General features: G+C 43.6%; 1 protein-coding gene across 8 annotated transcripts in view; it reads left to right on the forward strand.

Moving 5' to 3' along the window:
• The window catches only part of CHD3 (chromodomain helicase DNA binding protein 3), a 1,139,027-nt gene that overhangs the window by 521,964 nt on the left and 598,796 nt on the right, over positions 1–18,267 (forward strand). For all 8 annotated transcript variants that reach the window (XM_078670235.1, XM_078670239.1, XM_078670240.1 and 5 more), the window contains exon 16: positions 7,395–7,532. In XM_078670235.1, coding sequence (XP_078526361.1) covers positions 7,395–7,532 — 138 coding nt within the window. The remainder of the gene's footprint in view (positions 1–7,394; positions 7,533–18,267) is intronic.

Genomic DNA, 18,267 nt, shown 5'->3' on the forward strand with positions numbered 1-18,267 from the left:
TGTGTGTGTGACTGCTCCAGTGTGTGTGTGTGTGTGTGACTACTCCAGTGGGTGTGTGTATGTGACTGCTCTGGTTGTGTGTGTGTGTGGGGCTCTGGGTGTGTGTGTGTGGCTCTGGGTGTGGCTGGCACTGGGTGTGTGTGGCTGGCTCTGGGTGTGTGGGGCTGGCTATGGGTGTGTGTGTGGCTCTGGGTGTGTGTGTGTGTGTGTGGTAGTAATTGCTGTCTGCTGAGCTCGTCCGTAGGGTACAATAGTTCTCACATTTGCGAGATATTAAGCTATTGGCAATGTAAATGACAATGCCATTTATTTATCTGTTTTCAAAACCAACACATAAGTACACATTTTGTCATTTACAATGCCAATAGCTCTAACTTCTCCAAAGGCGAAACCGTTGCATTGTAAATGCTTGTTTGTTAAAGAAAGCAGAGAAATCTTCACAGGAAGGAGCAGTGCCCATAATGTCAGCAGCTGGGGGTTGTTCCTTAGATTGTGATCGGATTAGCTCAAACAGTTTACTTGGACGGTTTTTTGCTTGGTCGAGCTGGAGTCTGAAGAATTCTGATTTTGAGCGTTTTATTTTCCTGAAGTAGGCGTTTCTCTTTTTCTTCAGAATTTTTAGGTGCAGAGCCGAGGGAACAGATCTCCAGGTGCGCTCTGCCATTCGCATAGCCCGCCTGTCTTCATTGAGACTCCCGTTGTACCAGGGGTTGGAGATCTTGGTGGAGACTCTTTTCAGTTGCATCTGTGCAGCCTCATTGATTATTGAGGCCATGGTGTTGAGATAGTGTTCCGTTAAGTACTGAACGTCAGTAACGTCGGTAGGGGGGAGTAGGAGATTGCAGCTGTTAGGGGGTAGAGAGTTTGGATTGAGTTTCCTCAGGTCTCTTTTCCAAACTTTGGGCATGGAGTATTGGACCGGGATACGTTTAACTTTTTCCTTGATGAAGAATGTGACAATATGGTGGTCTGACCAGTCACAAGGTTGGATTGAATCAAGTTGAGTAGTGCCTTCTTTGGAGATGACAAGGTCAAGGATAGAGCCTTTGTCATGTGTCGGGCTGTTGCATACTTGTGTGAGGTCAGAAGCGTTAAGGAAATTTTTGAGGCTATTAACCACTGCGTCACTGCAGTCATTCCAGTGAAGATTGTAATCGCCAAGGTAGATTTGTGTGTTTTGCCGTCCTGAGTTGATTGACATTGTGTCCATGAGTTGTTGGGAGAATATGAGGTTGTCCCCAGGAGGGTGGTAAATGATGTGTAGTGAGCATACAGGTTTGTTTTCACTGTTGACATCAAGGCAGAAGTATTCACAGGAGGTAAGAGAAGGGGCGGTGACTTTATTAATTGAGAGGTTGCTCTTGTAAATGCATGCGATTCCGCCGCCTGTCTTGTTGGACCTGTCAAGTCTAATGATGCAGTAGTTGGGGGGGACTAGGATATCCATGATAGGAGTAGAGGATTCAGTTAGCCATGTTTCAGTTAGGATGGCTAGGTCAAGGTCCAGATACATGATGAGATCAGCGACCTCCGACGAGTGTTTTTGGGCCGATCTACAGTTGAGAAGTGAGCATTTGAGTCTGGGGGTGCAAGGGAAGGAGGAGGGGTTTATAGTGAGAGGGACTTTAGTGAGGTTGTTGGGCACGGAGCCTCTGTTGTTATGCGTGGGGTGTCTGAGATGGTTGGAAAGAATCGTAGGAATGGACAGGTGTGTGGTGGCTAAGACGTTTTGGGTTTCCGGGACATATGTGCGGAGTAGGGTATGTATGTCGAAGTCCGAGAGAGTCTTGATAGTGCGCTGGGGGCGGTTGGAGGTATTGCGAGAGGGGATAGAGGTCCAATGTAAGGGGTGTGTAGGATGTGTCTTGATAGTGCGCTGGGGGCGGTTGGCGGTATTGCGAGAGGGGATAGAGGTCCAATGTGAGGGGTGAGTAGGATGTGAGGGGGGGTTGTTGTTTCGTTGAGGAGTGGTGGTGAGAGGGGGTGTCTGGGGTGCGTGAGGAGTAACTCTTTGAGGGTGTGGAGTTCTTCTTTCACTTGGAGGAGGGTGGTCATGATTGTGTCCAGCGTGGGGTATGAGTGGAGGTCCGAGGATTGGAGAGGTGCTCTTTGAAAGTGGGGAACAGGTTGTCGAGTAGTTCCAGGTTCCTGTTTGTGGATTGAATTAGGACAACCCCGTTATTGTAGATAGTAATGGTGGTTCTGCCTGGGAAGAGTTGGGATGGTGTGGAAGATGATATCGGTGTTCAGGGATCCATTGACCGGTGAGAAGTAGGTGTTGGCAAAGGGGGTTTCAGGGTGGGACCTCAGGAAGTTGTGTTTAAAGCGTTTAGCGGCTTTTTTGGTGAGTGCGGGTGGGTAGTTTATTTTATATGTGTGCTTGCCGATGGGATCCATGTTGGGATGGCGGTAAAGGTGGGTGTGGGATGGTGAGCAGTAGAGATATACAAGAGCAGAGGTAAAAGCAAACAATAAATTACATGGGTCAAAAATGACACTAGTGAGTGATCAAAATATATGAGGTAGCAATCGGTGCCTTACATTAGTAAAAAGTGAAATGGGTGCAGTTTACAAAAGAAATGTACAACAATATATGAGGTAGCAATAAATGCATTACAGGAATAAAGAGAAATGGGAGCAGCTTACACAAATGTGCAGTAAACAAATATAAGCATAATACTGATGAAATACTGGAACAAAATACAGATGCCAACAAAAAGTTAAAGAGTCAAAAGTGACACTAGTGAGCAGCCAGAAATATATGAGGTAGCGAATGGTGCAGAAAGTGAATTGGGTGTAGGTTACAAAAAAGAAATATCCAAAGTGCAATTAGAAGTATAATACTGCAATAAAAGGCAGACATTCTATCACAAGAGTATACACATATATACCCATATGTATAAGGGTATACATGTATATATATATATATACACACAAGAGTATATGAGGTAACGAGCGGTTCAAAAAGTTATACTTATAAATATAAGAGTATATATGTATATATATATATATACACAAGAATATATGAGGTAGTGATCGATGCAAAAAGTGAATTGGGTGCAGGTTACAAAAAAGAGATATCCAAAGTACAAGTAGAAGTATAACACTGCAGTAAAAGGCAGACACTCTATCACAAGAAGGTGTAGTTACAGAGCTATGTAAAGTGCGTGGTAGTTGATATAAGCCTAGAAAAGACCAGTTCTTATGGTAAGGTCATATATCTTGTATAGCCCCTATCTTGACAACGCCTTATGTACAGCAGCACTCTTTACAACAAACACTCTCTCTACAAGTAACAAATGTTAAGCGAGTGCTGTATGACCATTATAATTTTACATATCCTAATTTACCCCAGTGTAGACAATAAACATACTTTTTTATGATCTGCATATACTGGGTTAATGCCGGCTGTCATTAATTACAAACTTTCAGCCAATTTTATAGGATTTCCTTCCCAACCTATCTTTGGAAAGGATTTCTAGGCTGATAATCAAGCAACACACCAATTTGATTATTAATACTTTACATACATCTTGATTTTGATCACTTGACAACTATATTCAGGACTTTTCAATTCTTAGCTCAACTCTCAACTACTCAAAATACTTTTACATCAACTCTCTCTTGCTGAAAATCATTGACTGGGAGCAGTATTAATATCTCCTAGTAGGTAAATAATATTTACTAAACTTCTCATACTCCTTTTGCCCAGATTGTTCATTAACCTTGTCTCATTTCTTTATAATACATTCTCAGATACACTGTCCTACAGTGGACTACAATAGCTTATAACTATGTGCAACTTGATATATTAGGTATGATTACCAATATATAAATCTGCCATCAATTTATCTATTGAGTTGGAGGGTTTTTGTTTGGTCTTCTATTAATCATGATTCATTGTAGTACTTTTATCCCACCACTTCATTGGCTATTAATTGATTATGTAGTTGCATTTCTCTTTACTTATCTTGTTATTAAGATCACTGCTTACTTTCTTCTCCAGCATGTAGTCTTTTTTATACTTGATCACGCACAATATTATTTTCTTTACTTCTTTGAAATTGTGTTAGGTAGCCCTCTCATGGCTGTTTCTTTCGAAGAATCTTTCTCTAAATATGCAGTTTAGTATTTTAAAGTCTTGAAATATTTCCTTTAAAGATCAGAAAATGTGTCAGCTGTTTCCTCGAGTTACAGATTTCACTGGATTGCTTCTGGCTTAAAAAAAAGTAAGGAACCTTGTCAGTTCCAAACAAAATGAAGCCTTTGCCCTTATCTTATGCTGTCACCTATTTGCAGAACATACTTGTTTTGAGCATTTTTTACTAGACATTTTAACTTTTATAAAAAACGTCAAATGGATTGAACTATTTGTCTGGAATAAAAAAAATAAGTTCCAATTGATATGCATGAATTGAAGTGGAATTGAACTTTATATCTTACATTGCACAGTTGTTGATATCAAACTGTCTCATCCTTCATCAAATACATTATTTTGTATGTGTACTAGCTACATTTCTGAGACCATTCGTATTTGTAACTTTCGGAGTTCTTCCACCTGATAGTAATGGCAATTTCCAGACTTTCTTCTGTATAATCACAAAGCAGACCTCTTTGCAAACTAAACCTATTAACCAGATTATGGGGCCAGCTATTCCACTCAAACCTGATTTTCTTCCCAGAGTACAAACACCTTTAATAATTTTAGAAAGTGACGATTCCTTGAAAAACTACGTTTAGAATCTAAAACAAAAGCTGACAGGGTAGTAGACGGATATTGTTAACTGAGAAAGCTGGGACTAACAACATTGCTGAACCATCAGTGAGATTTATAAAAACCTTCTCTATGAAATATAAGAAACTCACCCATATATTGCAAATGTATTGGAAACTACTTCACTTGGACTCATATCTAAAACAATTGATCTCTTGTACATCATAAATAATATTTAGAAACTCATTGCAGAAATTGTTGAGTTCTAGTGATACTATTAGACATAAGAAATTACTAAGGCTAGCTGGCTAACAAGTTTTCTGCCAAATTTTTTTAATGTGGTGCATGCACATGTTGCAAATTTGTCATGGATATATGTGTAGAATTTCTGGATTTGTTGAATGATAAGACTTACTCCATTATTTATTTTTTATTGAATAACAACATGCATTGTGTATACATTGTTTTTTGTATATATAGTAAAATATACAAAAAGATCATTAAAAATCCCTTAAGAGAACATCTGCGATCATTGTGCAACAAGGATGTTTCATAGACCATTGAAAGTAATTTCTAGTCCCAACATAACTGTCAAGAAATTAGCCATACGAGATTTCTTGGTATTAAATAAGTCGCTTTGGAAGAAGAGGGTACGACAGGAATTACAATTTAAGAAAATATGAGACCAAATGGATTGATGAACTGAAAAGTTTGTAATTTGGGTTGAATGTAGATAGTGAAATGCACAATTTTTTTTATAACAATCATTTTCTGCAATGTCATCATCAATAAATAACTTTACAAAGTACTTGACACCGCAGGCTAAGACAATATAGGAATAAAAATCATTTTACAAAGTACATAACACAGTACAAGTTAAAACAATAAGAGAATAAGTCATATTCAGAAGTAGGCAACATTTTCATGAATACAGTTTAAAAATATAAAAAGACAATTCATATGTAGGACAGATGTGTCTGTGAAGTGGTTTTTTTGTGTATGTTTTTGGAATACTGATTATATCAAGTTGTATTAAGAGTTTTTGAGTCCATCCAAACCTAATGTCACTTCTTTTCACAACATGGATCCTGAGATCAGACAGTATGGAAATTTAAATCTACCTCAATCATGCTAGGAGATGTTAAAGGTATTAAAAAGACCAACAAGAAAACTTCTTATGCTTTCAAATGGAAAATATTCTACTTAATGGTGTCAGCAGTTAGGTCATACCTGAATCTCCTATCAAGAAAAGCTAATTTTCTCATACTAATTTTACCTTGCTAAAGCAAAGCTGGAATTTTCTTCAGCTTAAGTCTACCTTCCAGCGATACAGAAAAGGACATTAACAAATGTCATTATTCAGGGTTCCAGTATTAAAGATTCCCTGTGAGGCTTAATGAAAGTCTTTCCTCATACATGATCTCCTTCATCTGCATGGAAACTGAACTTGAAGCTCTCTAAATTGATTGTTCCTCATTTTGAACCCATGCATAAGGATTCATTGCAGGAACTGCCAACAGTTACTGCCTTTTAGTTGCTATCCTTCAGCATGTAGAATTCATGAGTTACACAGTCATTAAGCCGTTGAGACCTATTACATTTGATTCATGTAAGAGTAGTAATTAAAAATCTTCCTTTATTTTATTACCTAAGTTAGTTTCGAAATTCCATTTAAAGCAAATTATCTAGCATTCTAATTTTCTTCAATAATCCTGGTAGTCCGGCATGGTCCTGCCACATTCTGTAGTGGTTAGCAAGGTTGTGTATTTTAACCTTGATAAGAAGTAACATTAAGAAAATCAGTCCAGCTTTTTAAAAGTTATGGCCTGATACATATTGGCTTAATCGTTTCTAAACAATCAATCTCATGTTTGGTTATTAAATGCATTACTGTCTGTTATCAGTTGGGAAACAGTCCACTTCCAGGTCAACCCAAAGCACATTGCACCAGGAGAAAAGCAACCACTACAACTGTTACTTCTAGTCCTGGTTCTACATCATAATTCATTGAGGTCACAAATAAACCCCCTGCATACCTGGTCTGTTCAGTCAGGTTTGTGACTTGAGTGAAGAGTCCTACGACCCAGATCTAGGACTACACCTAAGTACCCATTTTCGTCACCCATCTCTGAAGCAACTACAATGGACTGGAATACAAAGGAATGCATACTCTTAATAGTTGTTGATAGCTGTCTCTGAAGCTCAGTAGCTCAATCTTCAAGCTCATGCTTAGCTAGTCTACACCATGTACACCCTAGGTAAATGGAACCGACTTCTGTATTTTTTGTTTTTAAGTTTGCAGTCAGGCATTTCTTTAAAACTGATTTATCAGATAGTTCTTTTCTTGGATTGGATATTTCTATTTTATGGACCTTTGAACAGTTGTCACACCCTTCACTCTGGAATTTAACTGTTACCTTAGGCTCACACAGCATACACCTGAGGGAAAATATTCTTTCTTAATTCAGACATAGCTAAACAGTAAAATATGGTTCAGATTTTTGACAACATGTGTATGTGTGTTCATGTTCCTTTGACATTCTTAAATAATTGAAATGCAGTATGTAAGCTGCAGTTAAAATAAATAAATAATTTCTTAGGGTGCTAATATTTGAATGATCACAGGTCTAGTCCCAGAGCTGCTGAAGGTGCATATTATCATCTTCTTTCTCTTTGCCAGAGAGAAGCACAGATAAAGTTCCATGTGCTCCTGACGTCCTATGAGCTGATCACCATAGACCAAGCAGCTCTTGGTTCCATCCGATGGGCATGTTTGGTAGTGGATGAAGCACACCGGCTGAAAAACAACCAGTCCAAGGTAAGATAATGAATTGCAACAGCTTCAGGTTAGCAGCTATAGGACTTATTGAGAACCGTAATAAGTATTACTAGAGCTGGTAGGTTGTATAGTTGTACCAATCACAAATCTGTTTATGCACTGTGCTACTGTAGAAACTCTAGGCTGTCACATTAAGTCAAAGTTCTTTTCACCATTGTAGGACATTCCATAAATCCACTTGAAATATTCACAATAATTAGAATGACAGTACTCACTGCATTTAACATGGCAGCATTAAAGGCTTAATTGCTGCCCCTCCTGCTACTATCAGAGTGTTCTATGCTGGGAGACCTTCAGTCACTGTGTTAATGAGGACAAGGAATGTTGACTGCAGTACATTTCATTACGAGTCTACAGCTTGAGGTAATGAAAGGAAAGACGGTGCAGTTGATGGCAATCCTTTTAGTGGGCCTTGTAAGATGCCCACAGCTATCCCTTTGGATGAGTTGATTTGATGGTTCTTTTCTGAAGGATAGTTATAGCTGCAGGTTTTAATGACCCCAGGTGCCAGCCTTGATCTGGAGAGTTCTTTAGCAATGGTTCAGTGAGCTGACAGGTGGTGCAGTAACTTCAAACCACCCCACAAGTGACATATTGGAGCGCATAGAAGCAACACCCCAGCACAATTACTTCAGTTCTTTTTTTCTGCACCCTTTGACGCAGATCTATAGCTCCACTTCCAAACTTCATCAGTTTATCAATGACTTTAACATTTGGAAGCTGTGCTAGGGAATGACGTCCTCACCAAAAACTACTGGATTCAAATTGTGCTGTGTCACCAGGAAATAGATGTCTGTCACAGACTCACATAAGGTGTATTTACTGTGCATGGGCACATATTTAAAATTGTGCATGGTGTGCTCTCATGCACCGGGATGCAAAACTTATGTCACTGAGCAGAAGACGGTATTGTGGTCAAAGCTAGGTCCCACTCTAAGTACAGGCTCAGCTACAGTCCCAAATTTGAGGCCACATTCCCTCCAAAAATTCAACTTCTCATTTTAAATATTCCCCTAAATCCCGGTTTAGACAAAAGCACAAGAGAGCCAAGTGGTACTTAACCCCATCCTTCCACTCAATGTCTAGTGAGAAGGTGCAAGGGCATCAATATATAGATGTACCTCTCCAATGGCCAAATCTCCCTGACCACAGTCGACTCCACAGCATATAACAACCTTTAAAGAGGCCGTGCCAGGCACATCGACAGTACTTTGGGGGCCCTGGGTCAAACATAAATTGGGGGCCCCTGCTCAGCACAACTCTGAATGTATTATCCACTTTCAGCTAATTTGCACACTCAACGACTCTGGTTGTATCATAGACAGCTCTCTTCTTTGGCTAGCTTACATGTGTGCCCAACATTAGAGCAAGCAGTTTCTCTTTGGTTGGCCAGCACCAGAGAAACAGAAAGATTATCAGTTTGACCCAGCCCATTGCATGTGGTTCTGTTGACTGTTGTCACACCTTTTAGCTTGTGTATATGGTGAGTGCTTTTTGTTTACTACACTCCAGTTTCTGCTATGTGAGGAGCAGAACAACAGCGGCTCCATGTGGATAGTGCAATCATGGAGGTAGTGTATGATGAGACACAGCTCATTGACATATGGCCTACCTGCCACAATAGCAGATAGAGTAGTGGTCCTACCAAACCTTCCACTCACAATGTATGCTGTTACACTAAAGCTAGTCTGTCAGAGACAGTCAGGTACACAGCGCTGATGGGTGCTTTTGTTCATTGCACTTCCTGTACTATGAGCGACAAGTATTCAGAGTTAGGAAGCAGTGAGCTGTGATCACACCACCTGCCAGCAGCCCCAAAATTAAGAAGCAATCACAGAGGAACCCCACAATTCCAATCTTTACTACACAGTAAGGGCAATATTTATTAATCTCTTACATTGCCATTGTGTCACTCAAGGCAACACAAGGGCTAAATTCAGATTTACCAATCCACGCAAAGCCACCTTGTGTTGCTCTGCGTGGATTGGTAAATCCAGAGTAATGAAAGGCAGTGGAAGTCGCTGCCTTGCGTTACTCTGCACCAGGAAGGCGCTACATGGGTAGAGAGGGGTGTTCCCACTCATCTACCCATGCTTTTTGGCACTTCCAGGTTTGCTAAGAGTAGAAAACCTGGGAATGCATCAAAATCGAACACCTTCCAAATAGAGGCTCAACGAGGATACAAATATCTTTATTTTTCCTCATTTTTAACTCTTTTCAAGTGTGCTGCATTGTGTAGCACACATAGAAAGAGGAGACCCCTTCTTAGGATTGGTTTTGTGCAGGAAGATGTTTCTTCCTGCACAGAAACATTCCTGTCTGTAATGGTGGAAGGGGGCTTGCACTAGCGCAGAGTGAGAGCAGGAATGTGCCATATATTAGTAAATTTGGTGCCTGTGCTGGCTAAAAAAAAAGTAAGTAAGTAAACCAACTGGTTATTTTTTACAGGAAGCGCAGCGGACGGGCGCAGCGGGCGCGCCGGAAGCGCGCCGAAGGTGCGCCAAAGGCAAGCCCGTCTGTGCCCGTCCGTGACCGACCGGGACTAGGGGCAGCAACCCCTGTAGGTCTATGCCTCCGGATACGCTATAGTTCCTCAGAACTGCGTAAGTTATGTCCCCCTCTAGAAAATTCCTGTCGACATAGCTTAAGCGTTAATAAGGGAGGGAAAAAGTGTGCTCACTGCTCCTTTACAGTCATTAGACAACTTGGGTCTAGACACAAAAGTAAGATACTGAACCTTGCCCTGTTAAATTGTCGCTCCTTAGGAAAACATAAGTTGGAGGTACACGACTACCTTATGGATAGTCAGATAGATGCCTTATTCCTTACGGAGACGTGGCTGAACACCACATCGGCACCAGATATACTGGCGGCCCTCCCATCGGGATATAACATCAAGAGAATAGACAGGCCAAAGGGAAAAGGGGGAGGAATCGCGATAATTCATAAACAAGACCTGGCTTGCACTCTAGAGGGAAGGGATCTTGTTAGCAGTGAAACGGGCTTCTTTTCCATCTCTGTGCACCAGGGGTACTGCATCAGGGGTTACTTGATATACCGCCCCCGGGGACCTGGAGCTCCCTTTTGCACCCAACTGATGGAAACCCTTACACTCTCCGCTCTCAAACATGAGAGACTCCTCCTACTAGGTGACCTAAACTATCATTTTGACGACCCGAAAAATACTGAAGCCCAGGAAATTAAATAGGAGTTAGCCAGCATCCAGATGATGCTTAAATCAGAAAGACCCACTCACTGTCACGGCCATCTCCTAGATCCTATCTTTGCCAACTGGGATACCATAACTGTAGAGCCCCCCACCCCGGTAATTTGGTCAGACCATACATTAATCTCCTTCCGGGTGGCGGTCCCAGACAATGGAGTGGAGAAGGAACCTATCGCAACCAGCAAACGAAGGAAGTGGGCAAAATTCTCCACGGAGGCTTTCAACCAAATCATAACATCAGGAGGTACCCCCGAAGGCGAAGATATAGAAACCGCCTGCTTTCAATTAAATCAACGCATCCTACAAGCGCTAGATTGCACAGCGCCATGGACGCATAAGGCTCCGGCAAGGAGATCCAAATCCGCACCCTGGTTCAACACTGAACTCCGGGACCAAAAAATAAAATGCAAAAGCTCAGAGAGGAAATGGCGGAAACATTACCTAGAGACGGATAGAGCGGACTACAAGAATAATTTAAAGATATACCACGCATTGATTCGTAAAACTAGGAGATCCTACTTCTGCACAAGAATCAAAGACGCTGACAGCTCCATGAAGGAAATGTTCCTAGTATATAGGGAACTCTCTGATCTCACCCCACTAACAGCCCCTATGACTGGATCTACTAAAACGTGTAATTTAATAGCCGAGTTCTTTGCTAGCAAAGTAGATAGAATCTACGCAGGTTTCCCAGACACTGCCAGAGTAGGCGGGGGACAGGCAGATAACATCATACAGACACAGGAGATTAACTGCCTCTCAGCATTTCTAGTTCCGTCTAAGGAAACTATATGTCACATAGCAAACAGTATTAAATCAGGATCACCGAGTGATCCAGCAACTCCTAAAAGACTCCATGGCTGCATAACTACCCTGGAGCCGTACATCAGTCATCTTCTGACTTTATCTTTTAGCACAGGACAAGTCCCTACCTCATGGAAAAAAGCGACTGTCCTCCCCCTGAGGAAAAAACCTAACATTAGTATAGAAAAATTGGACAACCTTCGACCTATCTCCCTCCTCCCCTACTTCGCAAAAATTGCAGAGAAAGCAGTGAACAAACAGCTCTCAGCATTCGCTGAAATCAATGGACTGCTCCACCCCTCACAGTCGGGATTTCGAGCTCTTCACTCGACTGAGTCGGCCCTGCTGTCTTCAACTGAAGCTCTACGAAGATATGCCGATGAGGGCCAGACGGCGGCACTGATTCTCCTCGATCTCAGTGCCGCTTTCGACACTGTAGCACACCACACATTGCTACAGTGTCTTGAAAAGGGAGGAGTGAGAGGAAAAGCTTGGGAATGGCTTAAATCATTCCTAACGGACCGAACTTTTCAGGTCGCCCAGGGCCAGTTCAGGTCTAACGAAATAAAACTAAATCAGGGAGTGCCACAAGGCTCAAGTCTCAGCCCCACCCTTTTTAATGTATATGTGGCCCCCGTTGGAGGAATCACAGACACGTACGAGGTTGAGATAGTATCGTATGCTGACGATACGCAACTGATTGTGACCTTAACGCAACCAGAGAAACAAAGCGCCAATAATTTCGCGTCCTGCATGCAGAAGGTGGCTCTGTGGATGGCAGACAATTGCCTACGCCTAAACGGAAACAAGACGGAGGTACTGATCATAGGTAAATCCCCATCAGTATGGACCTCAGCCTGGTGGCCGGAAGAACCAGGTGAGCTGCCCACACCTAGTAACTTAGTAAAAAATCTAGGCATCTGGCTAGACAAAAATGTAACGTTCGACCACCAAACCAAACAAGTGGCAGGCACCTGTTTCGTGATACTGCGGGTCCTTAGAAAAACGCTGGACCTTATGCCCATATCAGTACGACAGACCACAGTCCATAGCCTGATAACATCCAGGCTGGACTATGGAAACGTACTGCTTCTAGGGGCCAGCGAAAAAAGCCTTTCTAGATTACAAAGAACACAGAACGCAGCGGCCCGCCTGATCTTACAACTACCCAGAAGAGCATCATCAATGAAAGCTCTGAGAACCCTTCACTGGCTCCCGATTAGGGAACGGGTGACCTTTAAAGCCCTGACACCGCATCCTGCATGGTAAAGGCCCAAGATACCTGCATGGCCTTCTGAAATGGTACGAACCCACCCGCCAGCTGAGATCCTGCGGCACAGGGCAAGTACAAGTCCTGAAGGTCAAAACAGCCAGGATGGGCGGTAAATCTTTTAGAGTTAAGACGGCCAGGACATGGAACCAGTTGCCAGAAAAACTGCGCACAGAACAATCGGAGCCACACTTTAGAAGAGAGCTAAAAACTATCCTCTTCCCCAAGGATTAATATCAGAAAGGAGCATGAACTTCTGGAAACATCTTCAGCAATTTATTTTAGCGCGGGGACACACTTGCTAGTGTAACCATGCGCTCTACAAAACACAAATAAATAAATAAATAAACTCTAGACAGTGTTGACGCTGTCCTGAAAGTGTATGGAGGGGTTCCCATTAAAGGAGTGGCCCTGGGCTAGAACCCACTTAACCTGTACCTTAATACGTCTGTGGGCTTTGCTATAGATCTTTATGGTGCTTCTGGCTTCCTCTACTGTGCCTTTGGGCCCCATGGAGCCACAAGTGCCTTTAGTCAGACTCCAGGAGGCTGGTCCTTGCCTGATACCAACTGCCCATGTGGGGTCAGTTGCTGGCCCAACACTCACGCTAAATTTGACTCTAGCACCGAGGTTCCTGCCAGTTCCTACTTTACCGACTCCACCAGCGTGAATTGAGAAGCCGATCAAAATGCCCATCTTTGACCCTTAACCAACGTCAACGTCGCTCTATGAATTCACAAAGGCGCAAATGGTGGTTATACAAACTTATTCCGAATCAATTTTTGTTCCCCGACCACTGTACCAGCAGAGGATTCACATAATTTTTGGTTCTGACTCTACCTGAGATACTGATGCTGAAAGCACATTAGGCACCAGGGAATTTTTTTTTATATATATAGCAGTGGGTGCTGCCCAAAATGGGAAGCGAATGCCCCCACCCCCAAAACAAATTCAACAGTCTTTCTGCCCCCCCAGAGGCAGATGGAGCAATAGCCCCTGATCTGCCCCACGGGGAAGGCAGATAGCCTACTAGGCAATTGGGATTGTTTTTCTTTTTATATGTAGGGGTGGGGGCTGCCCAAAATGGGCATGCCAATGCCCCCACCACACCAAAAACTATTGCCACAGCATTTCTGAGGTAAATGGGGGCAATAGTCTCTAATCTGCACCCCGGGGGGGGGGGGAGAGGGGGGGGCAGAAAGCCCACTAGGCACCAGGGATTTAAAAAATAAATACATTTATACGTAGGTGTGGAGGCTGACAAGAATGGGCATGCTAATGTCCCCACCCCCAAAAAAGGCTTTCTGCCCCTGAAAGGCAGATCGGGGCAATAGCCCTCTATCTTCTCCCCGCGGGAGCAGAAAGCCCACTAGACCTCAGGGATATGTTAATGGGCATGCCAGTGAGAAGCCCCATATGCAAGGGTCGCTCCCTTTTATTTACGCACACATTCTGGCTGTTTTCTGGTCCCGAAAAAGGACAAGGGATTACATCCTATCCTAGGTCACCGAGCCCTCCAACGTAGGATGTATGTTCACTTTTAAAAAAAAGTTTTTCTACTTTCTTTCCAAAAAAAACTAATGATAAATAAATAATATGTGAACTAATCTGTGGGTGATCATTACTTATTCTTGGAGTTACTGCCCAATTTCTGCTAACCTGTGGGGCATCCACTCATGTCCTTTGCTTGTATTTTCCCTGGTCTGGATTGTCCCCCAGAACGAGTTTCTCAGGGTCCCTCTTATGTTTATAGGCACCGAGACTACTTCCTCAAATAGGAAAAGTTGAAGATGCTCACTCTAGCTCATGTCTTGTCTGCTCTGGACCCAGGACACCATATGGCAGCGTTGGACTTGCAGGACACCTATTTTCACATACTCATCCTGCCTACTCATCAGCATTATCTGCGGTTTAGGGTAGGCCATGACCATTTTCAGGTCACCATGCTCCTTTTGGCATTACCAGTGCCCCTTAGGTGTTCACCAATGTGATGGTGGTGGTCGCAGCTCATTTGCTATGGCAAACCTCCTGCATTCGGAGGGGTTCTCTATCAACGTGCCAAAGTCACACCTGACTCCCTCTGACTCCCTCTCAGATGCTCCCTTTCATCGGAGTTGGTCAGGACACAGTGCAGTGTCGACCTATCCACCTGAGCGGTGAGTCCAGGATATTCAGGCTATGATACCGATGTTTCAGACTCTATCCTGAGTCTGCTGGGCCTAATAGCCTCCTGCATCCTGCTAGTAGCATATGCCAGATGGCATCTGTGGGCTCTGCAGTGGGACCTGAAGTTCTAGTGGGTACAGCTTCAGGTGAATCTCTCTGACATGGGCCAGATCTTGGAGTGAACTGCTCGAGACCTACAGTGGTGCTTGACAAACTTCAATTAGGGCAGAAGCCGACCCCTATCCCTTCCCCAACAGATCACACAGTAGTGACAGATGCGTCACTCCTGGAATGGTGTGGCCATCTGGGAGAAGTGGAGATCAAAGGTCTCTGCTCGCCTGCCGAATCCGGACTTCACATCAACTTGCTGGAGCACCAAGCGATTCAATTGGCATTGAAAGACTTTGTCCCTTCCATCAAGGGGAGGCTGGTACAAGTGTTCACAAACAACACCACTGCCATATGGTACTGCAACAAACAGGGTGGGGTGGGGTCGTGGGCCCTTTGTCAAGAGGACCTGCACTTCTGGGCATGGCTGAAACAGCAGGGCATATCCCTGGTCATTCAACACCTGGGAAGTTCTATGAAAGTCAGGGCAGATATACTCAGTCATCGATGCCTCGCGGATCATGAATGGTCTCTTTTTACAGTGGGGAGACCCTTAGTTAGATCTGTTTGCCTCCACTGCAAATATGCGATGTCGGCAGTTTTGCACACTGGAGTTTCCAATGTGGCTCTCGCTTGGAGACGCTTTTCATCTCAAGTGGAGATCAGGCCTCCTATATGCCTTTCCGCCCATGCCATTCCTGTCCAGAGTGCTCAAGAAGATCAGGAGCGACCTGTCCAAGTCATTCTTGTGACTCCAGACTGGGCATGGAAAGTGTGGTATCCTGAGCTTCTCCAGTTGAGCATCGATCCTCCGATCAGGCTGCCCCTTCGGGAAGATCTTCTGTTGTAGCAGCAGGTGAGGATCCTCCATTTGAGCCTGTGAACTCTACTCCTTCTAGCGTGGAGATTGAGTGGTGGCAGTTGATGACATATGTCATGTTATTTGGTGGCCTTCCACCAGGACCGTGTAGGCCTGCTGGTGAAATACATTTGGAAAATATTATACTGAAAGGTCTGCTGATACTTTGTTTGTTTCCCTTTCTCAGGTTTTGCTTTACATTTTGATCGTTGCCCAGCAGGGCTCTGCTCCGGGCACTATCAAAGCATACCTTTCGTCCCTGTCTGCCTTCTTATGGTTGCCAGACCAACACTCATTATTTAAATACCCTATTGCAAATAGATTCCTCAAAGGTCTTGTTCCTATGTTCCCAACTTGTCTGTTCATTATGCCTCAGAAGGACCTTAATCTGGTTCTCACCTCAATGTGCGCTCCAATTGAACCAATGCATAACTACCCCCTCTGGCTGCTTACCATCGAGACAGTCTTTTTAGTGGCAATACCATCTGGCAGCAGGGTGAGCGAATTGCAGGCCTTGTCATCCAAGCTTCCTTATCTGACAATAGTTCCTCAATAGTTGGTGCTTCACAATAGGGCCTATTTCTTCCTGAAAGTGGTACACCTTTTCATGTGGGCCAATCTATCACCTTGCCCACTTTCTATACTCCTCCGCATCCCTCTAAAGATGAGGAGGCACTCCACCAGCTGAACCCTACAAGAGTGTTATTATTCTACCTTGACAGATCTAAAGACTTCTAAGTGGACAACCAACTCTTCGTGGTGTATGTGGGAGTGAAGAAAGTCATGATATGCAGTCGACGACCATCTCTCGATGGGTCATCCTCTGCATCAAGATTTCCTATGCTCCGGTCAAGAAGCAGCCTCCTGAAGGTCAAAGAGCTCATTGCAACAGAGCTAAAGCTGCTACAAGGGTTTTGCAACATGGGGTTCCAGTCCTGGACATTTGTCAGGCAGCAACATGTGCATCCTAGCACACGTTTACCAAGCACTACTGTCAAGATGGTGAAGTTCGCAGGGATGGCCTCTTTGGCCTCTCGGTCCTACAGGACTTTCTGGTCTAAACTTGCCAACAGTCACTTCTACAGGGATGGTATTGCTTGGGTACCTGTTCAAAGGTAAGGAATCTGCAGCTAGATGTCTCTGTCAGATGGACAAGTTGCTTATCTTTGGTAACGCCTTATCTGGTAGAGACATGATCTAGCTGCAGATTCCTTTCTGATCCACCCATCCTCGCCACACTGTGGACTGGTTTCTAGGGTCAGGGCTGATCCCTTTCAAGGCCCTAGTTGTTAAGAAACACACCGATGTCAGTGCACTTCATGACTTTTCCATCCTGGTGTGGAAAGTTGTGAAAAATAACTGACATTAGCATGACCAGGTGGTGCCTATATGGGTGATGTGGACCACACAATGGCGCCAACGATGTAAAGTGGAGCTGACCGATGCCATCTATCGGCTCTCAGGGGTTTTGCTCTTCTGGATCCAGTCTGACACCTTGGAAATTCAAAGGTAAGGAATCTGCAGCTAGATCATGACTGTATCAGATAAGGCTTTACCGTAGGTAAGTAACTTGTCCGTCACTGCCGGAAATGCGTAGTGTCCAAACATTTAAACTTTGGAGTACCCTCGAAGGTCTTCCCTAGGAGATACATTTCAACTAGGGTTGGACAAGAGACTCCTATATATCTTTCCGCCTCTATCTCTCTTATATAGAGTTTTGAAGAAGATCAAGAACAACCATCCCAAGTCATCCTAGTAGCCCTGGATTGAGTCTTTATACATCATCTTCCTCATTGTCATGACATCAGCACGCCATGCGAATGATCTGCAGGCGCTGTTATTGCATCTGCCATACACCACATTCTTTCCAGACAAATTTGTACTGAGGAGCCTGGCAGCTTGTCTTTCTAAGATCATAATTCCATTCCATGTTGGCCGATCACTTTGCCAGCTTACCCCTCGAAAGAGAATGAGAAGCTTCCTTTAATGGCTCGCAGACTTGTTCTGCCAGGGCGAAGGCCACTACAACGGCTTTGGCTCAGGGGAAGCCTGTTCTAAATATCTGCTAGGCTGAGACATGGGCATTCGTGCGCATGTTTATGAAGCACTACTGCCTTGGCAGTCCTATCCGGAAGGAAGGTAACTTTACCCGCTAGGTTCTGCAATACTTTTTGATCTGAGCCCACTTCCCAGACACTCCCACATTACAAGCGCTGCTTTGGTATCTACTCCAAAGGTGTGGAAGATTCAGTTAAAAGTATCCATCAGAAGAACACTTTAT

Source organism: Lissotriton helveticus, chromosome 12, assembly GCF_964261635.1.
Source record: "Lissotriton helveticus chromosome 12, aLisHel1.1, whole genome shotgun sequence".
Classification (NCBI taxonomy): domain Eukaryota; kingdom Metazoa; phylum Chordata; class Amphibia; order Caudata; family Salamandridae; genus Lissotriton; species Lissotriton helveticus.